Source organism: Poeciliopsis prolifica, unplaced genomic scaffold (assembly GCF_027474105.1).
Source record: "Poeciliopsis prolifica strain line A6 unplaced genomic scaffold, Auburn_PproV2 SCAFFOLD038, whole genome shotgun sequence".
In the NCBI taxonomy this organism is placed as follows: Eukaryota; Metazoa; Chordata; class Actinopteri; order Cyprinodontiformes; family Poeciliidae; genus Poeciliopsis; species Poeciliopsis prolifica.
Window position 1 is genome coordinate 3,388,376 of NW_026562413.1, and position 23,148 is coordinate 3,411,523.

The 23,148-nt window shown below is 38.3% G+C and overlaps 1 protein-coding gene across 2 annotated transcripts; it reads right to left on the reverse strand.

Moving 5' to 3' along the window:
• Positions 1–317: 317 nt before the first annotated feature.
• Positions 318–21,484, reverse strand: LOC129375143 (zinc finger protein 516-like). Of its 2 annotated transcripts, XM_055054033.1 has the most exons (6): positions 21,190–21,484; positions 13,141–13,216; positions 6,942–8,419; positions 5,230–6,492; positions 4,209–4,273; positions 318–2,091 (listed from the first exon to the last, which is right to left on the reverse strand). In XM_055054033.1, the coding sequence occupies exons 3-6, from the start codon at positions 8,245–8,247 to the stop codon at positions 2,041–2,043; spliced, it is 2,685 nt and encodes an 894-aa protein (XP_054910008.1). In that variant the 5' UTR covers positions 8,248–8,419; positions 13,141–13,216; positions 21,190–21,484; the 3' UTR covers positions 318–2,040. The 2 variants fall into 2 exon arrangements, with proteins under 2 accessions (XP_054910008.1, XP_054910009.1); XM_055054034.1 differs by lacking the exon at positions 13,141–13,216.
• Positions 21,485–23,148: the final 1,664 nt, after the last annotated feature.

Here is a 23,148-nt window from a genome sequence, read left to right on the forward strand (position 1 = left end):
GTAATGTTACGACATGAACTACAATATGGATATGTGGATAGATCATCAAGTTGACTTTTTTATTTTTAGAAAATATACATATTCAATTATTTTTTGTGTGTTAAATAGACAGAAACAAAAATTTGCTGTTGGGTTATGTTACTAGCACATATAGTACTTTAATCTGGTCATTTAAGAATTTGGCGCAAATGATTAAATGCAGAAGATATTGACATGACATATTTACACTGCATTACAAACACTATTGCATTTGCTCTTCTAATATTACCTAAATAAGGATACACGTATTTATTATAAAACGTACCAAAAACACTGTGTATATAAATCAACATTAATCAATTTTATTCAAATAATTTTACAAACACACTGAAGCTGTTGAAAATATTCCTTCTGATACCAACATAATTTCCTACGAAACATGTTTACAGTCACAAAAATGAAACCACTCGGCTCAATTTCAAGCTTAATGTTTGCAAAAAGTTTGGATTTGTATGAAAAACAGTGGCACGCCATTTCCTGTTGTTCCAGAGAGCGGCCCTCCACAATTTTTGTTTTCTCTACAAATATCAAGTATCTATGGGTTCTTAAATTTCACTTTTGGAAAAGAAAAAGCCCCTGCAGTAAAAGTCAGTTTACAATATTTATCAACAAGGAGAATATATTTTCTGCTAACACTCATTGTAATAATTGTGTGCTCTTTGGATCTCCCAACAATCATACGCTTATGGCTTTATGTCAAATGCATAGACATTTTATCTAACGGAGAAGATAAATGAGATGTACTAAAATGTAAACATACTAGAAGAAACCAGCAAACAGAGTACACATGGAACACAAAAGGGGACTAAAGTGAATTATTAAAAATTAATACATACCCTACTTATTTTTTCAGAAGCTTGACTAGCGGAGGCTTGTAGGAGTCACATCAGTACAAACTGTTTTTCATAACCATTTTTACTTCTAGAAAAATAAATCACAGCATTCAGTCGCTACGTCACATACAAAGTATGAAAGACGACTAGATGTTCACAGAATAAATCTAACTGAAACACAGAGGCAAATACTGCATTTGTAATTTAAATCTGAACGTATAACAGCGGGCACCTTTTTGGACGCTACAGACTAGCTGTATGATGGGCAGCAATCTAAACAGATTGGGTCTAAAAAAAAAAAAGCTTTCATCTTGTTCTGCCTTGTTATCCAGTGAGACTGTAAGCTAATATCACAAAATGGTTAAACACCTTGTTTATAGTGGGTTTTTTTCCTAATTAATGACTGAAAAGAGACCACTTACCTATCTGAAATTAAACTAAAATTATAATTTGTTTTGATGTCTCAATTTTTACACAGAAACCATGCAGTACCACAACTATGCCTCCTCTAAAAGTGAATCATAAACTGGCACATTGAGCCGTACATCCCTCCTCTCATGTCAGAATTTATTTGGTGGACTTTGGTTCAAATCTGAAGTGATGTTAGTTTATCTGTAATTCTGAAAGTGGTAACAATAACAAACTTAGCAAAGATAACAATATTAAAAACAAAAACATTTACAGGAGTTGAAACAACAAAACGAAACATGACGGTGATACACATTGAAAAGTATTACATTTTTGCAGTATGCATGTTTTTCGACGCTTTCATGGTATGCCTTTTCTGTTGTTTTGACAAATCTTTTTTTTACAGTATCACTACAACTAAAGACATCTTCTATGTAGCTACATGACTGAAGCAACACATTTTATTTCCATCTGGACAGGAGCATTATCTCTACAAAGTTTCCAAACACCTCACCATGTGTGCACATCAGCTATCATCATCTAAAGGTTTACCGAGCACAAAAAAAAAAAAAAAACATGCGGAAGACCTCAAATAAAATAACCATGTTGCAAAGTAAAGAGTTGACCTCATTGCTTCCAATAAATTGTGCATTTTTCACTATTACCTCTGCATTTTTGTCTGCTTCCTTCAAAGAACAACATATGTTTTTATTCAGTAGGTAGGATGGTGGCAGCGGAGATGAGCAACAGCAGCAGCACCTCACGTTCCTTTATGCAGAGATCCGGAAGATGGAGTGGAGTGGCTGCTCTTCTGCAGGAGACAGACGGAAAGCTCAGAGGTTACATCACACACACATCTGTGTTGGAATAACTGTAAAGCACAACATTTGAACAACAGCTACTGCTGTTTGGACAAAGACTGCTCCACACTAAGAGCGTGGAGCGTGTGCCCTACGGCCTCAGCCATAGGCATGTCAGTGGTTCTGGAAATTCAGCATACTAATTCTGGACAGGTGCAAGTCATTATACCCTTTCACCACCGTGCATTTTCAACATGACTTTTCAGAGGAAAAGCTCATGTATTTCTACGTTAAGGAAAGTGTTACTTCAAATGAGGCAGCTCTGGAAGTGGGGTTCAAAAATCTAGATGAAGGTGGATGGATTGGCGTTTGGCAGAGTTTGAACTTATTTCTAATTCAAAGCTCGAAACTTAACCTTACACAGGCTATTTATTCCTGAGTACGTCTCCAACATATTAGAGAGTTTTCCTAAGAACTTGCCTAAGAAATTAATTAGGAAATTTCTTAATTAACTGCCTAATTAAGAAAAGACTGTGCAAAAAAGTAGGACCATGGTAAAAAATAAAAAAATGTATCAACTTGCTCTGGGTATGTGTGTGCCTGGTCATTTATTCTGTGTGCCCTGTGATGGACTGGCAACCTGGCTCCTAGTGACCATATGAAGACAAGTGGGTGCAGTTAAATCATGGATAGCTGATCTGAAACATTGAAATGTGACAAAAAATGAAATCTATGAAGGAGAAAAGCTTTCTTTACAATACTGTACATCATATTGTTCTAATATTTAATAATTATTTTTGAAATAATGTTCAGTCTCTCACATTTCCCAAGCCAAAACAAGAAAAAGAGAACTTATTTGTTTATTCATTTGCAATTAAAGTGAAACCTGACCCACCTGTGTGTCAGCATGGTTAGGAGAAATGTCTGCCTTCATGTGGAAGCAAAGGCTGAAAAGTTTGAGACAAACTGATTTAAGGAGGGAGGAGAGGAGAAAGGAAGCAGTTGTAGGTGTCATGACGGTAGGCCTGAGTGACAGGCCTAACTGACACAACATATGGAGACGCCGGGTGAGTTTTACCCCGAGGGGGGACCGACGATGTCTTTTTATTATTTGTTTGCCTCGTCCCTGACAGCCTCCCTTACACATGGTGAAGGAAAGCGGCAGCCAGGTTGCAAGAGCTGACAGCTACGCACACAGACAGAAGTGCGTCTGTAGACACGAGTGTGCACGGGGATGACAGGCTGTACTCGGACAGAGACGAAGCACAGACAGCAGAGCAGGCACACAGTTCTGCTGGAGAGACGTTTGAGGAAATTAGGGATTTCTGTGCTGTTCGCTAACCCAAATCATTAGGATGTCTTAGAAGGCAAACATGTGACACAAAAATGATAACATATCTGATTTATTTTGATACTCCATTATAATCAGTAGTTTAATTTATGATACGTAATGTGGAATCTGACTTTCATCTTAAATAAAAGGAGTGTGTTTTTCAATATCAGCTATTTTCACAATCCCCAACACCCTGCAAGTCTAGATATAACATTCATTTAAGTTAAAAATATTTTATGATATTGAATTTAATAATTTGGACAAGAAATAAGTTCAGTTTACACTGTTGCTTTAAACAGTTCACTGGATCAAAGCATAGATATGTTTTCTCACACTTAAAAAATATCTGAGGGGTGAAAACCACCAGTGCCACTTCAATCTTTCTCAAGTGCCTTATTATTCTAAACACAGTTATTAAGCACTCGTCATCAAATCCACACCAGCCCACATTCTGCATGGTCTGAATGGCCGCAGAGTTGTGCCGCTCTTATGCCAATGCCAGGGTGTTATGTTTTTATACAGTACAGTTCCTAATACAGAATTGGAAAGATATAAGCTGAAGATTTTTTTTAATGAATCATTTTTAAAAGTAAAATTATTTTAAAGAAAAAGTTCTACCTGAATGGTGTGATATTGTGGTCAGACTGAGCACAAAAATGATTCTTGAATACTTTTACAAGTAAAACTGACGTAAAAGCATGTCATCATTTGTCTATTCTATTTTAAATAACAGTTTTATTTTAAAACATTCAAATTTAAGGAGTTTTGTTTAGAAAAAGTGCATAAAACAAGTACCTGTTTGGAAGATTCAGTGGAAGAATGAACTTCATTCCCAAAACTTCCATTCAACTGCAGTGTTGCTGTAAAAGGATTTTAAAACAGCAATTAAACATAAACACTGTATCTCAAATCCTGCATGCTTCAGAAACATGCTGACAAACTACAAGACATTAATAGTGATCTACATACACTAAAGAAACAAAACAAACAAAACAAGTTGTAATATTTTAATATTTTAGCCCAGTGTCTTGCAAAAGTATTTCTATCCCAAATATTATGGTCACATGCCTTGGTCCATTTTACTGGGATTTTGTGTGATGGAACACAAAAAAATGCAATTTTGTTAAGTGGAAGAGAGTTTTGTTCTTCAAAATGTTTTACAAACAAATTCAATTAAATTCAATATAGGGCCATGTCACATCAAATGGTCCGTTATGGCACATCACATATAAAAAACAATTTTTTACAGAAACATAAAATCTCTCCAATCATACCAATATATTTAAAGACATTCTAATTTGATTGTGTTTTCTTTAGTTTAATATTGAAATTGGTCAAAAGTTTTCTATATGAAGAAGTCTAGCAGACTCTACTGGGCCTCTGAATTTTAGCAATCATTCATGTACCAACAATTGATAGTCAGTTGTATTAAGTTGTTAACTTTGCAGCAATTTCACAGATTCGTCATTACTGATTTTGAGCTGTGTTGCCAATAATTGACAAAAAATTCATTCGAGATGTGCAAAGTTGGACACACCTCAAAAGACATGCAGCTGTGACTGTAGCAAAAGGTAGTGCGACAAAGTACTTGGCTGAATACAAATACATAACTTTACAGACTTTTTTGGTAAACCATAGTTGCATGCATTAATTTGTGTTGGCTTATCAAATCTCACTATAATAAACTGAAATTGGTTACTATGACAAATGAGGAAATGAGTGTAAATAGTTGTAGACACAGTATATGTTGAATAAATCTGAGCCTTTTTCTTTTACATCTCTCAGTTATTAGTTTGGCTTGTAAGACACTATTTACCTTGTGGATCCAGCCTCGGATCGACATATCCCCAGTGCTGATAAAGAGCTGCCAGCTCAGGGGAACTGTAGCTCTTCAAAAGACTTAAAAGGTCCATCTCCTTAGGGGTGTCTCCTGTTGAGTCACTCTTTCCCTGAGCAAAAAGGTGTGGCTCTAAATATGCTTTTCCATCATGTAGTCCCCACATGTTCATAGCTGCCCAAAGATCAGGGCCTTTCAGACCAGAGGAAAAGTCCCATGATTGCCTTCGGGAGTAGGTTCTGTCTGCTGCTGTGTTAGAAGAAGTTCCACTTTGATTTCTTGCTAACATAAACCCCAAACCCTCCTGGGGTAAGACACCCTCCACAGCAGCTCTATTACCTCTGTGTTTGGGGCTGCTTGAAGTCTGGAAGTTCGAGAGACTCTTGGTGTGCACAGAACTGTTTATTGAAGTAACTTGGGCAATGGAGGCTTTACTTACATTATCTATGACTCGTTTATGTTCGCCAGACTTCCTTTGAGGTTGGATCACAACTTTCCCACGAGAATGTGTTGCATCTGAGGAATGTGAGTCCTTCGGGTGATGCTTGGCCCTTGGGATGCTTGACTGGATTTTTGAGGATGAGACCTTGCTGCTGGTTTGGGCTGTGACACCCGGAGGCTGTGTCCGCTGTGTTCGTGGAGTGGGTAAAGCTGGGCAGTCCTTGCCTTCAAGGAATGGTGGAGGTCCTGTGCGCCTCCATGGAGAAGACCCCGCTTTCAAACTCTTTAAAATGCTAATGCAGGGTGCCCACTTTGGTGCTACAGAGCTGTTGCCATCCACCCTGTGAGTGACACGCTGATGAATCCACAGGACTTCTGGGTAATTGCTAGTGTGCGAGCAGTATAGACACTGATGTTGCACCAGGCCCTCAGTTTTTGCCAGATAATTTGAAGTTTCAAGAGCAACAGAGGATGAAGAAAGGTTAAGAAGACTGAAAGTTTCGCCACCAGTGTGTACCTCCTCTTTCATCTCAATCCCGTTCGAGTTTTCCATCTTAATGTTTTCCTCTCCAAACTTCTGACCAGGAGGGTATGTGTACTGATTCCAATATGGCTGACTGAGCAACACACTCCTGCTCCTGAGGTAGTCCATATATCTCGAAGAACCACTTTCACTGATGTTGCCAGCAGTGGTGCTCTGTTTGCTGCAGGGGGCAAGGCGATGGCTATATAGGTGGGACCTGAGCAGCGAGGAGTCAGCAGTCTGGAAGTCACAGTACTCACAGGAGTAGGACTTTTTATCTGTCAGAAGAAGAAGTTCAAAACAGTTTTATAATAAGCCTAAAATCAAGTCAGTTCCAGAAAACCAATGACTTTAAATTGCCTCCTATTTATGATAAATGGAGGGATTAAACATGTAGAGCCACATATTAGCTTCAAACTTGCAACAAATATTGCATTTGCTTGTTATTTCACTCTGAAAACAGGCTCAAATCCATCTGTGCAATGCTGCAGCAGCTGGTGTAATTCAATTATAAATCCACTAGAGGACTCTATCTACCCCTTCAGTGACAAAAGACTACACCATGGTTGATCAAGTTTTGAAACTTCACCTTGATGAGTGTCCCAATCTAACCTAATCTTACAGAAAGCAGTGTAACAAAAGATATTCCTTTTAAGTAACTGTTCTCATTGCAATTTCAACCTTGTGAACCCATTTCAGGATAGTGTGAGTGTTTTTCTAGGCTCACCTTCGTGCTCTTGGCTCCTGACGTTCTTACTCTGCTTGGATGAGAGTTCTCTGACCTTCTTTGTCTGCAGTGCCTCATAAAACGCTTGACCAAGTCCATTCAAAATGATACGGTCTTTTTGGAAAATCTTTTTTTCTCCACTTCTGCCGTGATTCAGAGAGTTAGGCGTGTGATCATTGCCTGCATCACCCTTCTTCTTCTTGACACTAGAGTTGGAGCTGTCAGTTTGTTTCCTCTTCTTTTCCTGCTTCAGGGGTACATATTCTCCTTTCTCTGTGTCATATGCCACTTCTGCATCAGCCAGCCTCTCCTCCCATCCCAGACATTTTTCAGAGGACTCCACTAGTCGTCCCCTTGTAGCTAACTGCCAGGCTTGGTAACTACAAACTGGGTCGAGCTCTTGAATTCTCCTACCCTGAAAGTTTTCCTCAGGTGGTTCTTTAGAGTCAACACTTTTGAGGTTCAGGAATTCCAAAAAGTGCTTCTTATCAACTTGCAACTCATAGGGCACCTGGTCTTCACTTTTTGGATTTGGGCTCAGTTTATGCAGCTTTTCGTGAACCCGCAATGTCGTGCGGTCTTTGAAGAAGTTCCCGCAGCCGGCGCAGAGCTCGTAGAGGCACTCTTCGTTTATCAGTGATGCTGGGTCCTGAGGAGTCCCATTGATCGTGGCAGGCAGCTCATTGCTTTTACTGCCTTGAAGCTGTGCTTTGACCCGATGAATGTGCATGTGGCTTTGGAGGAACCATGCTTGGCGGAAGCGTCGTCCACAAATGCGGCATCCGTGATCCTGGGAACTGTGATGCAGCTTAATGTGGGATTTAAGGAGCAATACCTGAGGGAAAACTTGGCCGCAAATGATGCAAGAGAAAGGCCCATCTCCAAACTCAGCCCCATTTTTACTTTTAACTTTTTTCTTTGTTACTTTCTTCTTCACCTTTCCATTGATGTGATGAGTTTTGTCAGATGTGCTGATGACTTCAGGGGGGTCAAGAACATCAGGCTCATCTTTCTGTTTCTGATCTTCTTCCACCTCATTGTCTCCAGGGGTTTTGCTGAGTAGGCCCAGTTTATGGCTTCGGATGTGAGCCTTCAGGCTGCCTTTCTGAGCTGTCCGGTGCTCACAGTAGGGACACTTATATGGCTTCTCCCGTGTGTGTCTTCTCATGTGCTGAGAGAGAGAGCTGAGCAGAGGAAAACTACGACCACACACTCCACATGTGTGGCACGTTGTTGCGTCTTCTTCCACTTCTTTTGTGCTTGAAGCTTGTTTTTGTAATGCATCCTCTTTCTCCTCCGTCTCCATTACTTTTTGTGAAGATCTCGCGGGTTAACAGCTGTGTAGTTAATCTGATGACTCTTCAAGGTTTAACCCAGAAAAGTCATTAAGTTCTCAAAGCTGGCGCCTGGAATCTGCAAAAAGTCATTTCTTTAAGGTCCATCCCGACCTCTGAAGAAAGTATGTTCCAGTAATTTACCTGAAAATAAAAGAATATTAATGTTAACAGCCTGGCAGATCTTAAAGTCTGAAGGTGAATACAAATGTCACTTCAGATTTGTGTAGAAGTAACTTGATAAAATGTGCAAATGTTTAAACAGCACTGTTTCCAATGATTATCTTCATCACTAGCATAATCATCACCATAAAGTAAAAAAAGAAAAAATCACAACTGTTTGAAGTTTTAAATAATATGATTTGTGTAAGATTAACATTTGTGGTTCAGAAGTCCCATACACAAACATTTCAACTGTTACAAAACAGTATATAAAAACATTGGTATCACTACATAATAGTTACAGAACAATGTTTTTTCCTGCTTTTGATGTTTGCACTGTATTTAGCTATTTGAATGGCCCTAGGTCAATTCCAACAAGACAAATGTTTCTTTAGTGGCTGACATGCTAAAGCTTATGGACAGTTGTGGGTTGTTTAATATCAAAGAAAGAAATGTCTCCAGAAAATGAGGCTTGATAACAAATTGTTATGCATATATTTAAATGTGACTCTGTCTGTATGATTGGATTGATTTGGTTACATCTTTTCCAGAAAGTGTACAGCTCTATTGTCAGCAAATACACCCAAACAAGGACAAAAGCAATTTTATGCGACTGCATCCAACTGTTACTGGGACAGGATTTTTGTCCCAGAGTAGATGAACGATGCCTGTCTGGACATATTAGAGCGCGGGTCAGTGTCTCAACATGCATGTCTATCAGTCCTTTGGTTTCCTATGCCTAAACTGAGTGTGTGAAGTGAAGCATGAAGAGATGTATTCATTCCTGGCCCAACCAGGATGAACCCTTAGGGGCCATCCACTCTAATTCCCAATCAATAAACCGCTATCAACAAACTTGATTTCAGGAACTCACAGAGTAAAACAGACAGAGTGCTATTTCTGGAGCAGCTGCTGTGAAATGGTGACTTACTCATGAAGACTAACATTAACTTTATTCACTTAGTTTTATTATTTACTAAATGTCTTCATTTCAAAAAATTACAGCATAGAATTGCAAAATCCTCTAATCAGCATCATTATGGTACTCATCAAAAAAGTTCTAACCCCGAAAGGCTGCGTCGACATATATTTTATGCAATTATGAGCATTTGTTGGACTGTTGTAGTCAAAGAAGATACTTTGTGGTGTACAGCCAGCCAGGCAGTCAAAAGAGAAACCTGCTATTGTGTTGGCAGTACCAGAACTGTCACATCGCCTCACGTCTGGCCCTCAGCCCTCATTAGGGGGTCCAGGGCGTTATTGTTAAATGAAAGAGGCCCGGGCCTCTACGTCACTCTCTTCCAATACATGTCTGAGCAAACAGGCGGAACAAAAAAAAAACAACTCTTATTTCAGTTCACAAATGTGAGGGAAAAAAAACAAGATTTGTATTTGTAACTTTGAAGTCTTTTGGCTGTCTTATTATCTGCATCCACAGGTGCATCTGCCTACATGCATGTTGTCATCTATGCTGATCCGCTCACACTGGCATGGGTGGGTGGAGGGGTTCAGAGGGTGTTTTTGGATATGGCAGGTGTTTTGTAGGCAGACGCTACCAGATTAGTGCACAGGCAATGCAGCACACTGTCTATAAGAGCGCTGGGGGGCATGTGCAAGAGAAACTGGAGGGCGGCAATTAAGGATTTAATGTTGAGGCGAATAAAATGAGTTAACACAATGGGGATAAAGTCAGAGGGCTGATGGCAACAGATGGGTATAAACAGGCCATCAGTATGGAGTTAGGCGCCTTGACAGTATAACATAAAGACCTTATGTCTTTATCACAGCAGCCCACATTTACATGTACAAAAAAAAAAGCTCTATTCAACTATCCACTTCCTCTCTTTCCACCCCATAAACATCAAGTGTTCTCTGAAGGATAAAATAGGTAATGCACACAGCAAAACGTGTTGCTTCAGGGCTCAGCTAATTTCTTTTAGAATCCCTTGCTCCCCCTTTTTTTCCTCTCTCTTTTCTTTGGCAGATGAATAGGCATGTCCAGTCAGCTGTCCTCGCATTGATTCATCCTGACGTCCCAACCAGCTCAGCACAAACTCCCTATGGTCAGGGCATGGATGCTGAGAGCCTGTGTGCTGCGATGTGTGTGAAAATATCCGCTATCGGTGGGTCGTATGTTTGTGCACCGCCTGTGTGCCCGGTTGCTGCTGTGGACAGGAAATAGCATCTCCCCTATTCTGCATGACACTCCCAAGAATGAATGAATTATATTTTATAATAAATGTCTCTATTTTATTTAACCCAGGATTGGCATACAAGTGAAAAAAAGATGCACAAGTGTTTGCTAAAATGCCCCCACAATGAGCCTGTCTCAGTGCCTGTGTGTTTGTGCTGAAGTCGTCCAAATATTCACATCCACAAGCCGGTGCCAACATACCCCTGACTGGAGATAGCATGTGACTGTCCTTATGCTAGTGTTCAAAGCCATAGTTGCTCACTGAGCCTCACCTCACATCTACGCTTTGTGTCCAGTAATCCTGCCCGTTTCCACTAACACAGCTGAAGCAACAAACAAAACCAGCACATAAAACAAGAGTGAGTACTTTACTAAAAGCAGTCTCAAGAGTGAAGGTTAGATTTATTTATCCAACTTTAAGCTCCATTTTTTTCAAATTTGGCAAATCCTCTAAACTGCACTCAGTCCACCCTCAGAAGGAAAAGAGCCTGCTTACAGATTTCTTCTCTCTTTTCTTAGCTGATTGCTATTTTGTGATAAAAAATATTTTTCATATGAGTCAGAAAATTCTGATTTGAAGTGATGACATTTATTTATTAATGGAAAAATTTTGAAAGCTGAGTTCAATTTTGCCAGCTAGTCTGGAGGGTTGATACTCGCCAGATTTGTAGACAAAAGAATGACATAAAGAAACATCTCTGACAATAAAAAGAAGGCTAGACTATCCCAAATACCAACACAACAGGACTTGATCTGATGAAATTTAGGAACAATAAATATGAATCTTCCTTGGCAAATAGTTCCAGGATGTCACAAAAGAACCAAGAACAACATCTAAATCCATACTTCACTTGCTTCAGTTATGGTCAATAGTCACAGCTGCTTTATTACAGAGAGAAGACCAAACTGATCTCCATCATCGGGTTTTGTGCTCACAGGCACTACTAATCAAAAAGAACACACTAGCGACTAGCCTGTGTGACATTTGCCCTACTGATCCCCAAGATGTCCCAATACAGTTACTATTAAACAGCATTTCAGGTATTGTAGTCACAAACAGATGGGAGTTCAGTCTCCTACGAGCTGTCAGTTTGTAAGCACTTAGGTCATTCTTGTTGTCGCCAAGAATGACATAACCATTTACTACATTTAGGAAGGAAGTATTTATTACATTGTATTGGTTTAAATAGCTTGATTCATTTAAAAATTAAATCATTGTTTAAGACATCCTTTTTGGATTTACTCAATAAATCTTTGTCTGAAAATAACATTGGATTGAAAAGCTGAACTATAAAAGCACAAACAGAGGAATCCTTTCAGACTCCTGATGCTGTTTATTAAACATACTTCTTTGTTATACCTCAGAGGACTTTATGCCACCGCAGGATTTACATTAAGAATAAATTACACACTAATTTTCTTCTACTAATTAAGAAAATTTTGAAGATAATTGGATGCCCTGAGTTTTATTCAGGGATATTAGAAAAATAATATTGAGTCAAATGCTAACCACTCTTCAGGTTTTTATAAATGCTTTTGTGAACCATCCATCTCTTCTACTTAAAAATCAGGTAATAAAATCTATGAAATAAATAAAAGATTGAGGTTGTAATGGAGCATATTAAAGGTCCAAAATGTGTAAATGTTCTTCCAATGCAGTGTATCTTTTTGGAGTATCAGTTTATGATACCTAGCTGGCCTACTTCAAACTGACTTCTTTCAGATGAAGTGAGTATAAAAATGGTTTCGTCACCAGTTGTGTTCAACATCACATATCTGCACAAGGCCCAAGAACTACAAAAATGCTTCAATAGACTTGGTAATGGCTTAAATTACCAAGTCTATGGGTTAATATCATCATTATACTCAGGTGACATCCTCAAACATTTGAGGATGTCACCTCAAATGTTTGAGGATGTCACCTGAGTATGTCAAATGTTTGACATCCTCAAACATTTGAGGATGTCACCTCAAATAGTAACCTCAGTATAATAATGGATTTTCCTAAGATTTCACCAGGACTTATGGTTTGTACTGCCTTTTTCTTATAAATACATCAAAAGCCTACTAAGCCATAGTAACAAGATGTTTTCTCTGTTCAGTCAGCATCACATTGTACAAAATCCAGGTAAGGATTGTAACATATTTGATAAGCACAACCCAAATTTCCTGATTGCATTTTATTGCTGAAGATATGCTATGTTTCTAGAGTGACTTCCTGTAATTGAAAGGTAACAGTGAAGTAGTAGTCCACTGTTGGTGAACAGCCTAATGTACCTAAAAGATTAGACAGCCATGAGCTCAGCAGTCACAGGCACGGACAAACTTGTGCACACTGGTGCCCATCCCCCTCCTCATGCAGCTCTCCGCTCGGTTACACAACATATATAGGGATTACTCTTCACTGCATGACATGAGCTTCTCCATGAGTGGCCTTTTATCATGGATGCCCCCTTAGTGCATTAAAAGGTATCCATAACAGGACAAAGAAACAACAGAAAATACTCACTGCAAAGGTTAGACCGGATAGCCAAATTTCTGATGCAAGGCAGATTGCAACCTTAGAAATTCACAAAGGACTGGCTCTGAAAGCAGAAAAGAAAAGATGGAAGGATAACTTAGTTAAGGGTATTTTCAAATATTAGAATTCACCTGTGGTGGGTTGAGGGATCCACTGTGGACCCACTGTTTTCTGTGCGTATTGGCTAATGTGGGAGACACTGGAGTATAATCTGCTAGCATTAAGTTGCTCTCTAAAAAAAGCACTCTCGACAGGGATTAGATTATCATGCCAAGGTCAACTCAGACTCACACTGTCTCCCTTTATGTGTCTCTGTCACTCTGGTTTCTGTCTTTTTACAGCATCCCACCCCCAATCCACTACATCCACACACAATCATCTGTGCTCCTATCCTCAGGGAGAAATCTCAAGTCTTTTCATTTAAGGTCATGATGTTAAAAGAGAAATATAGACAACCTGCCAGAGATTAAAATTACAGAATACATCTCACAATGTAAACAGAATTCATCCTTGAACTTATCTATGGCAATAAAAATGGATTGTCGTTTTACAACTTCCCCATTTTTCGACAATATAAGGATTAATCATAATGTAAACATTTAAGTATATTAATAAATCACTTTGTACAAAAACATTTGTCATTAAAGTACCTCTTTTTTTACTCTGAAATAGCAAAGCATTTGCTTACCATCAGTTATGTATATGCATTTCTTATGTCTAGATAATTCAACATAATTCCTATTAATAATGCATTGGGGAAAAATGCACTTTTCTTTTAACATCATAAGATTTAAAGACAAGTGTTTCAGCTGCTCTTCCCAACAACAATTGAGGACAGACAGACAGGAAACTGAACAGCATATTCAGCAAAAAGAGAGGCTCCTCCGATCAACAAAACAATATCAACCATCTAAAATACACTTCTTTTTTTTAAGTGTCCAAATAAAACTCAGTTGCATGCCATTCTGGAAGTGAAGCTGACAAATCAGACCATATATAAATATCACTTTAGCCAGGTCTGATGTTATAGTTTACAAGTAATTTATTCATTTTCGGTTGTTTTTTTTTTTTTTTCTTTAGTTGTGACAGCTCCAGTTTTAACTTAGCTTTTGGAAGTTATTTATGAATGTCTCTTATTCTTGTGTGTTTGATGTTCACCAAGAGATGCTGGCTTTTGCTTTGCAAATTTCTAAATCCTATTAAAGTGTTTATCTTTCTTGTGGCCCAAAATTCAGCTGTATACTGAGATTAACCGTTATTCTGCATGCAAAAGAACATGCAGATTACTAAAAACTGCGGCCTCTGCAACCCGGAATCCCAAACCGAATCCTACAATAGCAATAAATGGAGGAAAACTTCAAAATACAAAAATGCATGATAATTTAAGTACAATTTTTTTTAATACTAAATCTGTTTTCAAATCCTTTAGTATTGCGAATTCAAGTTTCACTGTCTGCTCTTTGACTTCAGCATTTACTTTATTTTTCATTTCTTTTCAGCCTGATATGGTTTTTTTGAACTTTGCTAAAACAAATTTTAAGTTAATACTATATGTTGCAGTGCTGCTTCACACAATTCCTCCATAAATGGAAAAACAAGTCAGTGTCTCGCGCTTGTGTCTTAAGAGGATTAAAATGACTTTAATGCCATTGTACTTGTGATATACAACAAATTGCTCTCACAAAACTCTCAAGTTACAAAGTAAATGCTGATCTGTAAGAACATGTGAGTAATTTCCCAATTTCGCTCATGATTAAAGTAAAGTTTTAGGAAAGGTAAGGTGATAGCTACTCTGCGATTTTACCCAAGAGCAAAAGAATGACAGCTGGCAGAAGGGTCCGGATTAGGTTTCCCATTGGGGTATTGCATCTTTTACACCAGCGTTTCTCTGGACTAGAATGGGCTGATAGTAACCTGATTCCCTCAGACCCATCCAATCTCGTCTCCCTCTGTCTCAATGGGACCAAACAGAAGGGATCTGTGAACGCCTTACTCATCCCTTCCATCTTCCATCTGGACACTATGCCAGTGTTTGAACTCCAGCTCCTCCGCTGGAGACTTAGAGCAAATTCCCCTCCTTTTTTTTCTTTTCCACAAGTCTGCGCATTAACTGTTTTTCAGAAAAGCTAAAAGCCACCAAGCATAAAAACATTTTTTGCAAGATTGAGCAAGTCTTTTTCTTTTTTTCCCAATCTTGTCATTTTCATCAACTGTTTCTAATCTGATACTTCGAAATGCATGTAGATCTTTTTCAGTTCCTCATCAGCACTGACCTTTGCAATTTTTGAACTAATGTAATAAATGAATTATCCGCTCTGTTAGTTTAGTCGGTGCAAATGAGTAGTATTGCACTGATATGTCAAATCTGTATTTGAAGAAATTAATTTATTTATTCTTATTTTACATGTGCCAGTCGCTTAGCTCATTTGGAAAATCAAATCGCTTTTAAAAGGAAACAGGTTAAAGTTGGACATAATGTTGTTAAAATTTCAGAAAAAAGTCAACTGGGAAACATCATTAATTCCTTGAAGAATAGGTGTATGTTGTATGTTGTTGTACACATAATATTTCTTAAGAGTGGCCAGGTTTAGTGGATGGATAAAGAGAAATACATGGCGTCTTCAAACACAAAGCTCTATTTTCTTTTTCCATACTTATCTTGCTCTGAGATACACTTCAATTAAATTCCTGGATAGAAACCTTCCTTTCTAGTTTTATGTTAATTTTTTAAAATTGATTTTTGGTATTTTTCTCTGGATCTATGCTGCATGAGATGTGCTGAGTAAAGTGATTCTTTTGGTTTGTGTATGATGTTTATTATCTTTTTACTGTCTTAAAACAGATGTAGTAAAACAATGAAGTAATAAATTCAGTTACTTTACTTTTATAGCACTGCTATAAAACAGAAGTCAAACCAGGCCACTTTACAGAGAGACTTACCAAGTCAAATTCAATTTTCCATTATTTTCCATAACCCTGATATCAAGAAATGATGGCATCATTCTTATCTGTACAATATTATAATGAATATCACCAATAACCGATAAGTGGTGTGAGTGTTTTTTTGTTTCTTTTCTTTAATCAAGCACTCCCACTTCTGCTTGACACCTGCACAGTGTTCATTTGGTGTCTGTATAATTGGGGAAAACAACTTTCTGATGGGAAATAAGTCATTTGCAAACTTCCTCATGTCAGATACCAGCTCAGTCACAATTTTAATAACAATTAAAACGTACTATGCCAATTACCCCAGGGTGTTTCAGACAAACATCAGAAATATAAATATTTTTTAAAAATCATAAAACACACCAAAAGTAGGAACTGGGAACTTCTAACACCATTTCTGTCTTATAAGTATGGGAAAGGTGTAATAGCATTCCTTCAGTAAGCTAACCAGTAGTGTGCAGCAGGTTTAGAAGGGACAGAACTATTTTATGCTTTGCTCCACACAGTTTAGAGAGAACTCCAGTCACTCTAGCTCCTTCTCTGGAATCTCATTAAAAGGACTTTAAACTATCAGAAGGGTATCAAAATATATCTTTAAAACCTTGCTATACTTTGTCCTGACCATGCCTACCTGATAACAGTGGTTGAGCCACCTTTAAGGAAGGTAGTAAGATTTTTGGAATAATTCAGAATTTGCAAAGCAATATGGAGCCATGTTTAGAATTTAAACAATTGTATTCATATCTTTTTGAGGTCAAACTCCTTGGAATAACAAACTACAGTCTGGCTAGTTTGCCTAATTTTGATATCTTCTGTAAATTAGCGTTAAGTGCAGCCTATAGTTGAACTACAATGCAACTAACTCAAAGGAATATTTTGGTCTGTTTCACCAACTTTTAAATCTACTTTTATTGAAGCTGTCTCCATTAGGATTTCAGCTTTCAGTTAGAATTTTAAAGACTGAGACACAGCTAACTCTTACTTTTAACCTTTTTGCCCAGTATCTATAGCAGCAGTCTAGTCTCAAGCACCATACTGCCAGTTGCTGTTGTCTTCATCTGTTCCTGAAACCAGAATGTTTCAGTCCATTGTCACCAAACAGATCTTGTTCCAAAGTCGAGATGGCCTCACCCCTCACATCCTCCTGTCGCCTGTCTGCACCCTCCCCCTTTGTCCAGCCCCTTCGTCTCCTGACCTAATCTAGATGATTAAATCATTTTTCTTTAACACAAATTTTGTCCCCCTCCCCACAACACAACTCTTGTCTGGTAGTCAGGCAGCACACCCTCCCCTATTGATCGTCATGCTGAGGAGATTACCCTAATAGCTGGGATTACCTCCCCACATGTTGGTCAGCCACATACTGCATGGGAGGAGGGGAGCGCTGGGAATGGTGCATGTTGTGCATGATGTGCAAATTTACTCAGGGGAGGGGAGGAGGAGTAAGAAATGAAAAATCTGGGCCTATTTGTTTATTTCCAGTGAGTAGTGGATTGTAAAAGGCCACAACTAATATAACATCTGGATGTTTTGGGAGTATAAATAAGAGTTTATGCAAGCAATATGTCAGTTTTTACACTCCTATAAAAACTTGTTCTAGAATTCTGTGAAAAAAAGCCTTAAAGCACCAAGAAAAGCAGCAACAGCAATAAACAAAACTGAAACCTTTGTTGTTCTTTTTTGCATTCGATATTAAAGCCAATTAAAACTATATCCATAAATGGATAGCTTATCATTTTTGAATCTAAGTTAAATATCAGTAAATATCTTACCTTCTGTATGTAACTCTCTTTGCATCTTCATTTAGTATAAATCCATATTTGGAGATCCAAGACTAACAGTTAGTCCACATGAAAGTGGAAATCTACCATTGTAAACAAATTCCAACACAAATAAAAAGTAATTTCAAATTATGCAAACTGTTTTTGATGATCACGCTCCACAGTTTGGATATGCAAGTTAATGACATGGGAAATGACATGGGAAATTAAGATACGAGGTAGTGTAACACAAGTGATAATACTGTGTTGAACAGGTAAAGAAAACACATTATGTAAAATGAAAATAAAGCAAAAAATATTGATGGTTTGTAGGTTCATAAAACAGCTGTGACACAAACTTTTGCAAAGTTCAAAGTTTGAAGTTCAAGACATCAGGCTCAAGATGATCTTGGACCCTCTGTGACCTGTCATTAGCTCCAGCCTCTGAGCACAATTGCTCTGGCTTTATGCTAAATAAAGACACCAAGAGAGTTATTTACTGATGCAAAAAAGCCTGACCTAGTCCTTGAAGAAAAAACAAATGGTCAAGAATCCAAAGCAATTATTTTCTGTAGACCATTTACAAACTTGTAAGAGCATCATGACAAGCATTACTTAAGGCGTTTTTACTTTTATGATGAAAAATGCTTATTCAGTTCCAATTGTCGGTCTTCAAATCAGTAAGAATGTCAATAGGATAAAAGTTCCACATTTAGATGAGACCACAAGTACACTTTGAATCCACTGCAGTTGTCATGCCAGGGCACTATATGGCACTGTAATTTCTGCATGTCGTCAAAACATGCATGCACTTTTGACCCTTAGCTTCCACCTCATTTAGAAAACAGTAATCTGCCTATGATGAGCCAAGTCCTCATGATGCTCCATATCACAAGTTGTGTTAAACTGAATAGGTTAAGTGGTGCAAACACAACAATCCTGTTAGCCATTGTTGTTGTAGTCTGCCCGTACATGTACAGTACAAACCCTTCTGTCCTTCCTTTACTTTCACATCTATAGAGCACTTCACACCTCCACAGGGGTGGGTCCCGAAAAGTTAACTCTGACACTTGGTTTAAAAAAAAAACATTGTCAGAGACTCTCCAATCATTTGATGTCTTTGGAGACGTGTAAATCAGCGATTGGATAGCAATTAATTATGATTCCACTGAAAACCGCCTCCGTTTAAACGAGAATGGAGTTGCTGGCTGCAGTTTTTGTTTAATTCAGTCATCCCCAACTGGTACCGGTCCGCAGCCCCGGTACCAGGCCGCGCAAGAAATAATTAAATATTTCTGTTTTATGTATTCTGGAGGATCTTTTATTTTGAAAATCTTTCAACCTTTAATTGAACCCACAAGCAGCAAAAATGAGTAAGAAACAGATCAGATGTCTTTGGAAAGTTTCTTTGCAAAGGGGAAAAAGCTCAGAGAAGAGACAGGAGAATGGATTTATCCCAGTAAATGATTCCCACATTCCAAACCCGCTCTGCATGATATGGTGGCCATCTTGTTAATGAGGTAATGAAGCCTTCAAACTGCTTCGCCATGTAGAGACCACACACCCTGTGCATAAGCAACACTTCGGGTGTCATTGTCTCTCATCACTCCCAGATGGGACGGTCTCGTTGCAGAGAAACAAGCTCAGGGCTCCCATTAGTCATTATCGTAAGTTAAAATTTTCATGAAAGTCAAATGTTTGTTTTTGTGGCGCATCTTTATCTTATTTTGAAGGGATATATAAGGGAGATGGTACCATATTTGTCACATTCAACAGGCTGCGTTCTCGAAACCCCATTGGCTGCAATAATCAGGCCAAGACAATGTAGAATATGCCTGATTTTTAATCGGGCATATTCTACATTGGGGCAAAAAAAAGAGGTTTTAGCTGGAACACCAACATGCAGAAGTATTATCTGACGGTTCCTCGCCCCCAGTCCATGGTAAAAAAAAAAGGTTGGAGACAACTGGTTTAATTTGATAGATGTTACTCTAAAACCAGAAACACCCGCATATTAATTAAATATGGTGAATAACAAAATAGGAATTCAGAATTCATTTTTAAATTATTTACTTTGTCATAGCTGGGGCACAATATCAAACTTTTTAAAACCAAACTTAAGTTCCAAAAGTCAACCAATATGTCGCTTCAGTGCACACGCCTTTTTCACACTAACTGTTCAGTCTTATAAAAAGATCCAAGGAGAATGCAAATTCTCTTTTCTTGTTTTAAAAAGTGAAAATACAATTTTCTAATAACATTTAACTAGATTTAAAAAAAAAAACCCTCACTGATGTCTACAATTTTTGAAGAGGGATCTGGCAAGATAGCGACACAATTTCCAAATGTATTTGTGATAAACTTTCACCTTTTGCATCAATGGTGGACTTTTAGAAAACAGTTAAGAGTTTAATAAAACCACTGAAAAAACAAGAACATTGATCAAAGAATATTAACTGAGTGATTCATGGCAAAAATCTTAAAATATATAGAAAACTTGTCAATTTTGTGATAAATATACTATTTTGGATCACAACCTTTTAAACAAAACTCTAGTATTTCAGGAATTTGAAAATACTATAACTTCATTTCTAAATCTACATGTTTTTGACTGTTTGATAATTATTGCTGAATCCTGAAGACTTTTCACATTGAGAGTACTATAAATAGTATTTCACACTATTAATCAGTTACCAAATAAGAAAAATGCACATTAAGTTGCAGTTGTAAGCCTTCTTGTGTTTGGATGACATTTCAGGGGAGCTAATGCCTTTTAAAAGCATTGTCCCCATCCACGTTTCCCAACATCTTCATTTTGACGTCTACCAACTGTTCAGTGGGTGCATGCCTGCTGGCGGAGTTCAAGTTTAGTTTCTGAAAAGTTCAAGAGGTGAGAGCTTCTCAAAACATCCAGAACCGACAGAGACCAGAGAGAGAGAGGCTGGAGGCCGTTCAGACAGTGCAGAGAAAAGGAATTCCGTTAATCCGCCTCTGATCCGGTACAATGGCAGCCTTGTTGTCTGTCCCGTTTGTGCTCACCTAACACAAGTTCAAGCAGCGTTGAACATGTTCGGCTCATTGCTGGAACAACAAAGACGCTCATAAACGTGTGGTTAATCACCAATTATTCCTGCAACGGCTGTTTGCTAAGATGGGACTTCGCCGAGTGCCGCACTGGTTAACTGACATCCGTAATAGTTAGACGGGATGTTGTAGTTAACTTTCGCCGACACTACCTCTAATAGAAAAGTGTCCCAGCCACCACGTCGTCCTGCGCCTTAAGGAAACACTGTGTTTTGTCAGTTAACTGTCGCCTAGCTTCAGCTCTTACCTCCGGCGGGGGAGTTAACGTCAGGCGGCAGGTTGCTCCTGAAGGAATCCCATCACAGATAAAACAATGGCGAGCTTCCTTCAGCGGATAAACACTTGTCGACAAATCGGAGAGCTGTCTTTCAGCACTGTGCTAATCTCCCCCTCGTCTCCTTCTCTTCTCGCAAGGCTAAAATAAACTTGGGGTGTTATTTAAATCACAGCGGTGCACCTGAACCGCAGTTCCGTCCTCAGGAGGCTCCGCAGCGGCAGCGGCAGACCGTTGTCGTTGGGAGGAGGGTGAAGCTGGAGGGGGAAGGTGGGGGACGTGAGTGACGCGAGAGATAACGTTATTAACGTTAATAACGAGCAACAGTGATATATGCGTGAGCGCGCGGGTCTGTCCCATTCGCTGAGGGGTGAAGGGTGGGCGCGTGCGCGGAGGTTCAGATTAGATTAAGGTAGTTTTAGAACAGCAGTTCCAAAACATGGGGTGGGAATCCCACTGGGGGTCGTCAACCTTCAATTAGGAGGTTATGAATGTGATCCCTAAATAACAAAACAAATTGAAAGAATGTTGAGCACTATTGAAGGTCAACTATGCTACAGTTTATTAAATAATAAAGTTACTTCATGAATAATTTAAACGGTATCAATTATCTCCTACAGTTTTTATTATTATTATTACTATTATTATTATTATTACTATTATTATTATTATTATTATTGTTGTTGTTGTTGTTGTTTTCCTTTTAAGCTTATATTGTTAGGGAGGGACAGGGAGTTCTATTGAAGATCAAGTCATTTCCTATAAAGGTGCCAGATCACAGCAGAGGTAATTTAACCCTCTTTAACAGAAAGTTAAATTAGGTGGCAGGTTTAATTCCTGCTCACAGTCGTTGTGTCAGGATGAGCATACCAGCATCTCACTGAAAGTACAGTAAAAGAAAAACATTTTTAATTTTAAAAAAATATGGCTTTATATTTGAAGAGATTTCAGATAAAGTTCAGGAATGAGTAGAGTTGTATTAGCCCCACCTCTCTAAACGTATAGGCACGTCACGCAAAGACAAGTTTCCTTTGTCTGTTAAATATTATTTAAATACATAAATAAGACCAAAAAAACTGAGTAACATTACAATTATTACATCAGTAAAACATGTGTTTAGCAAAGTTATATTTGCTGAAGTGGACATGTAGATTAAGTTGTATTTTCAATTTCTGGGAGTCTAAAAATTGTTATGGAAGTAAAATATGTAAATGTCAGCAAATATTTTAACAGATGTGTGGGCAGTTCTCAGTGTCTCATTAATCTCAACTCATAACATTCACATACTACACCAGGTACATGCAGAATTATATAGTTCTTCTGGCTATACTGTGGTGTTGGTGTCATTTTGAAGTAACTGGCGGTTGCTTCAGACAACTGTTTATTAGAAAGTAGTTGTAGTTTATTTAGAAGTAGAACAAGTTACATAAGTATGTTAATCTCTTCCACTGCTGTTTTTGTCCAGTCACCTTGTTATCTCCATTGGTTTCTTTAGCTGCCTTGGGTCAGCATTTGGGGGTCTGCTTCAAATTGTTTAATTTTGCCTAATATTTTTTTTTACATTCTGCATTTAACAGTGTGATTTAAAATCAACTAGTGAGCCAGCAATGGCTTCCTTAAACTAATGGTCCTTCTGCTTGCTTTCTGCCTGGCAATCAAACTCAGAAACTCATTCCATTTGAGGAAGCCATTTTTGAGTTTTGTGTATAACCCTAAGATAGCCAGTAGGTGTCACTGTTGTCTATTGAATAATTGAAGTTTAAAGCAGACAGGACCTTTCATTCAGAGAGCAGGTGTTGGATGCCTGAGGAGTTGAGGAGTTTTTCACTGTTGCTGTTCGTTGTGAACTGTTGAGATGAGCTCCAAGTGATTAGATTAACACATCTGGATTAATGGGACCATAAATCATTTAGTTTAATTTGTGTCAACTCC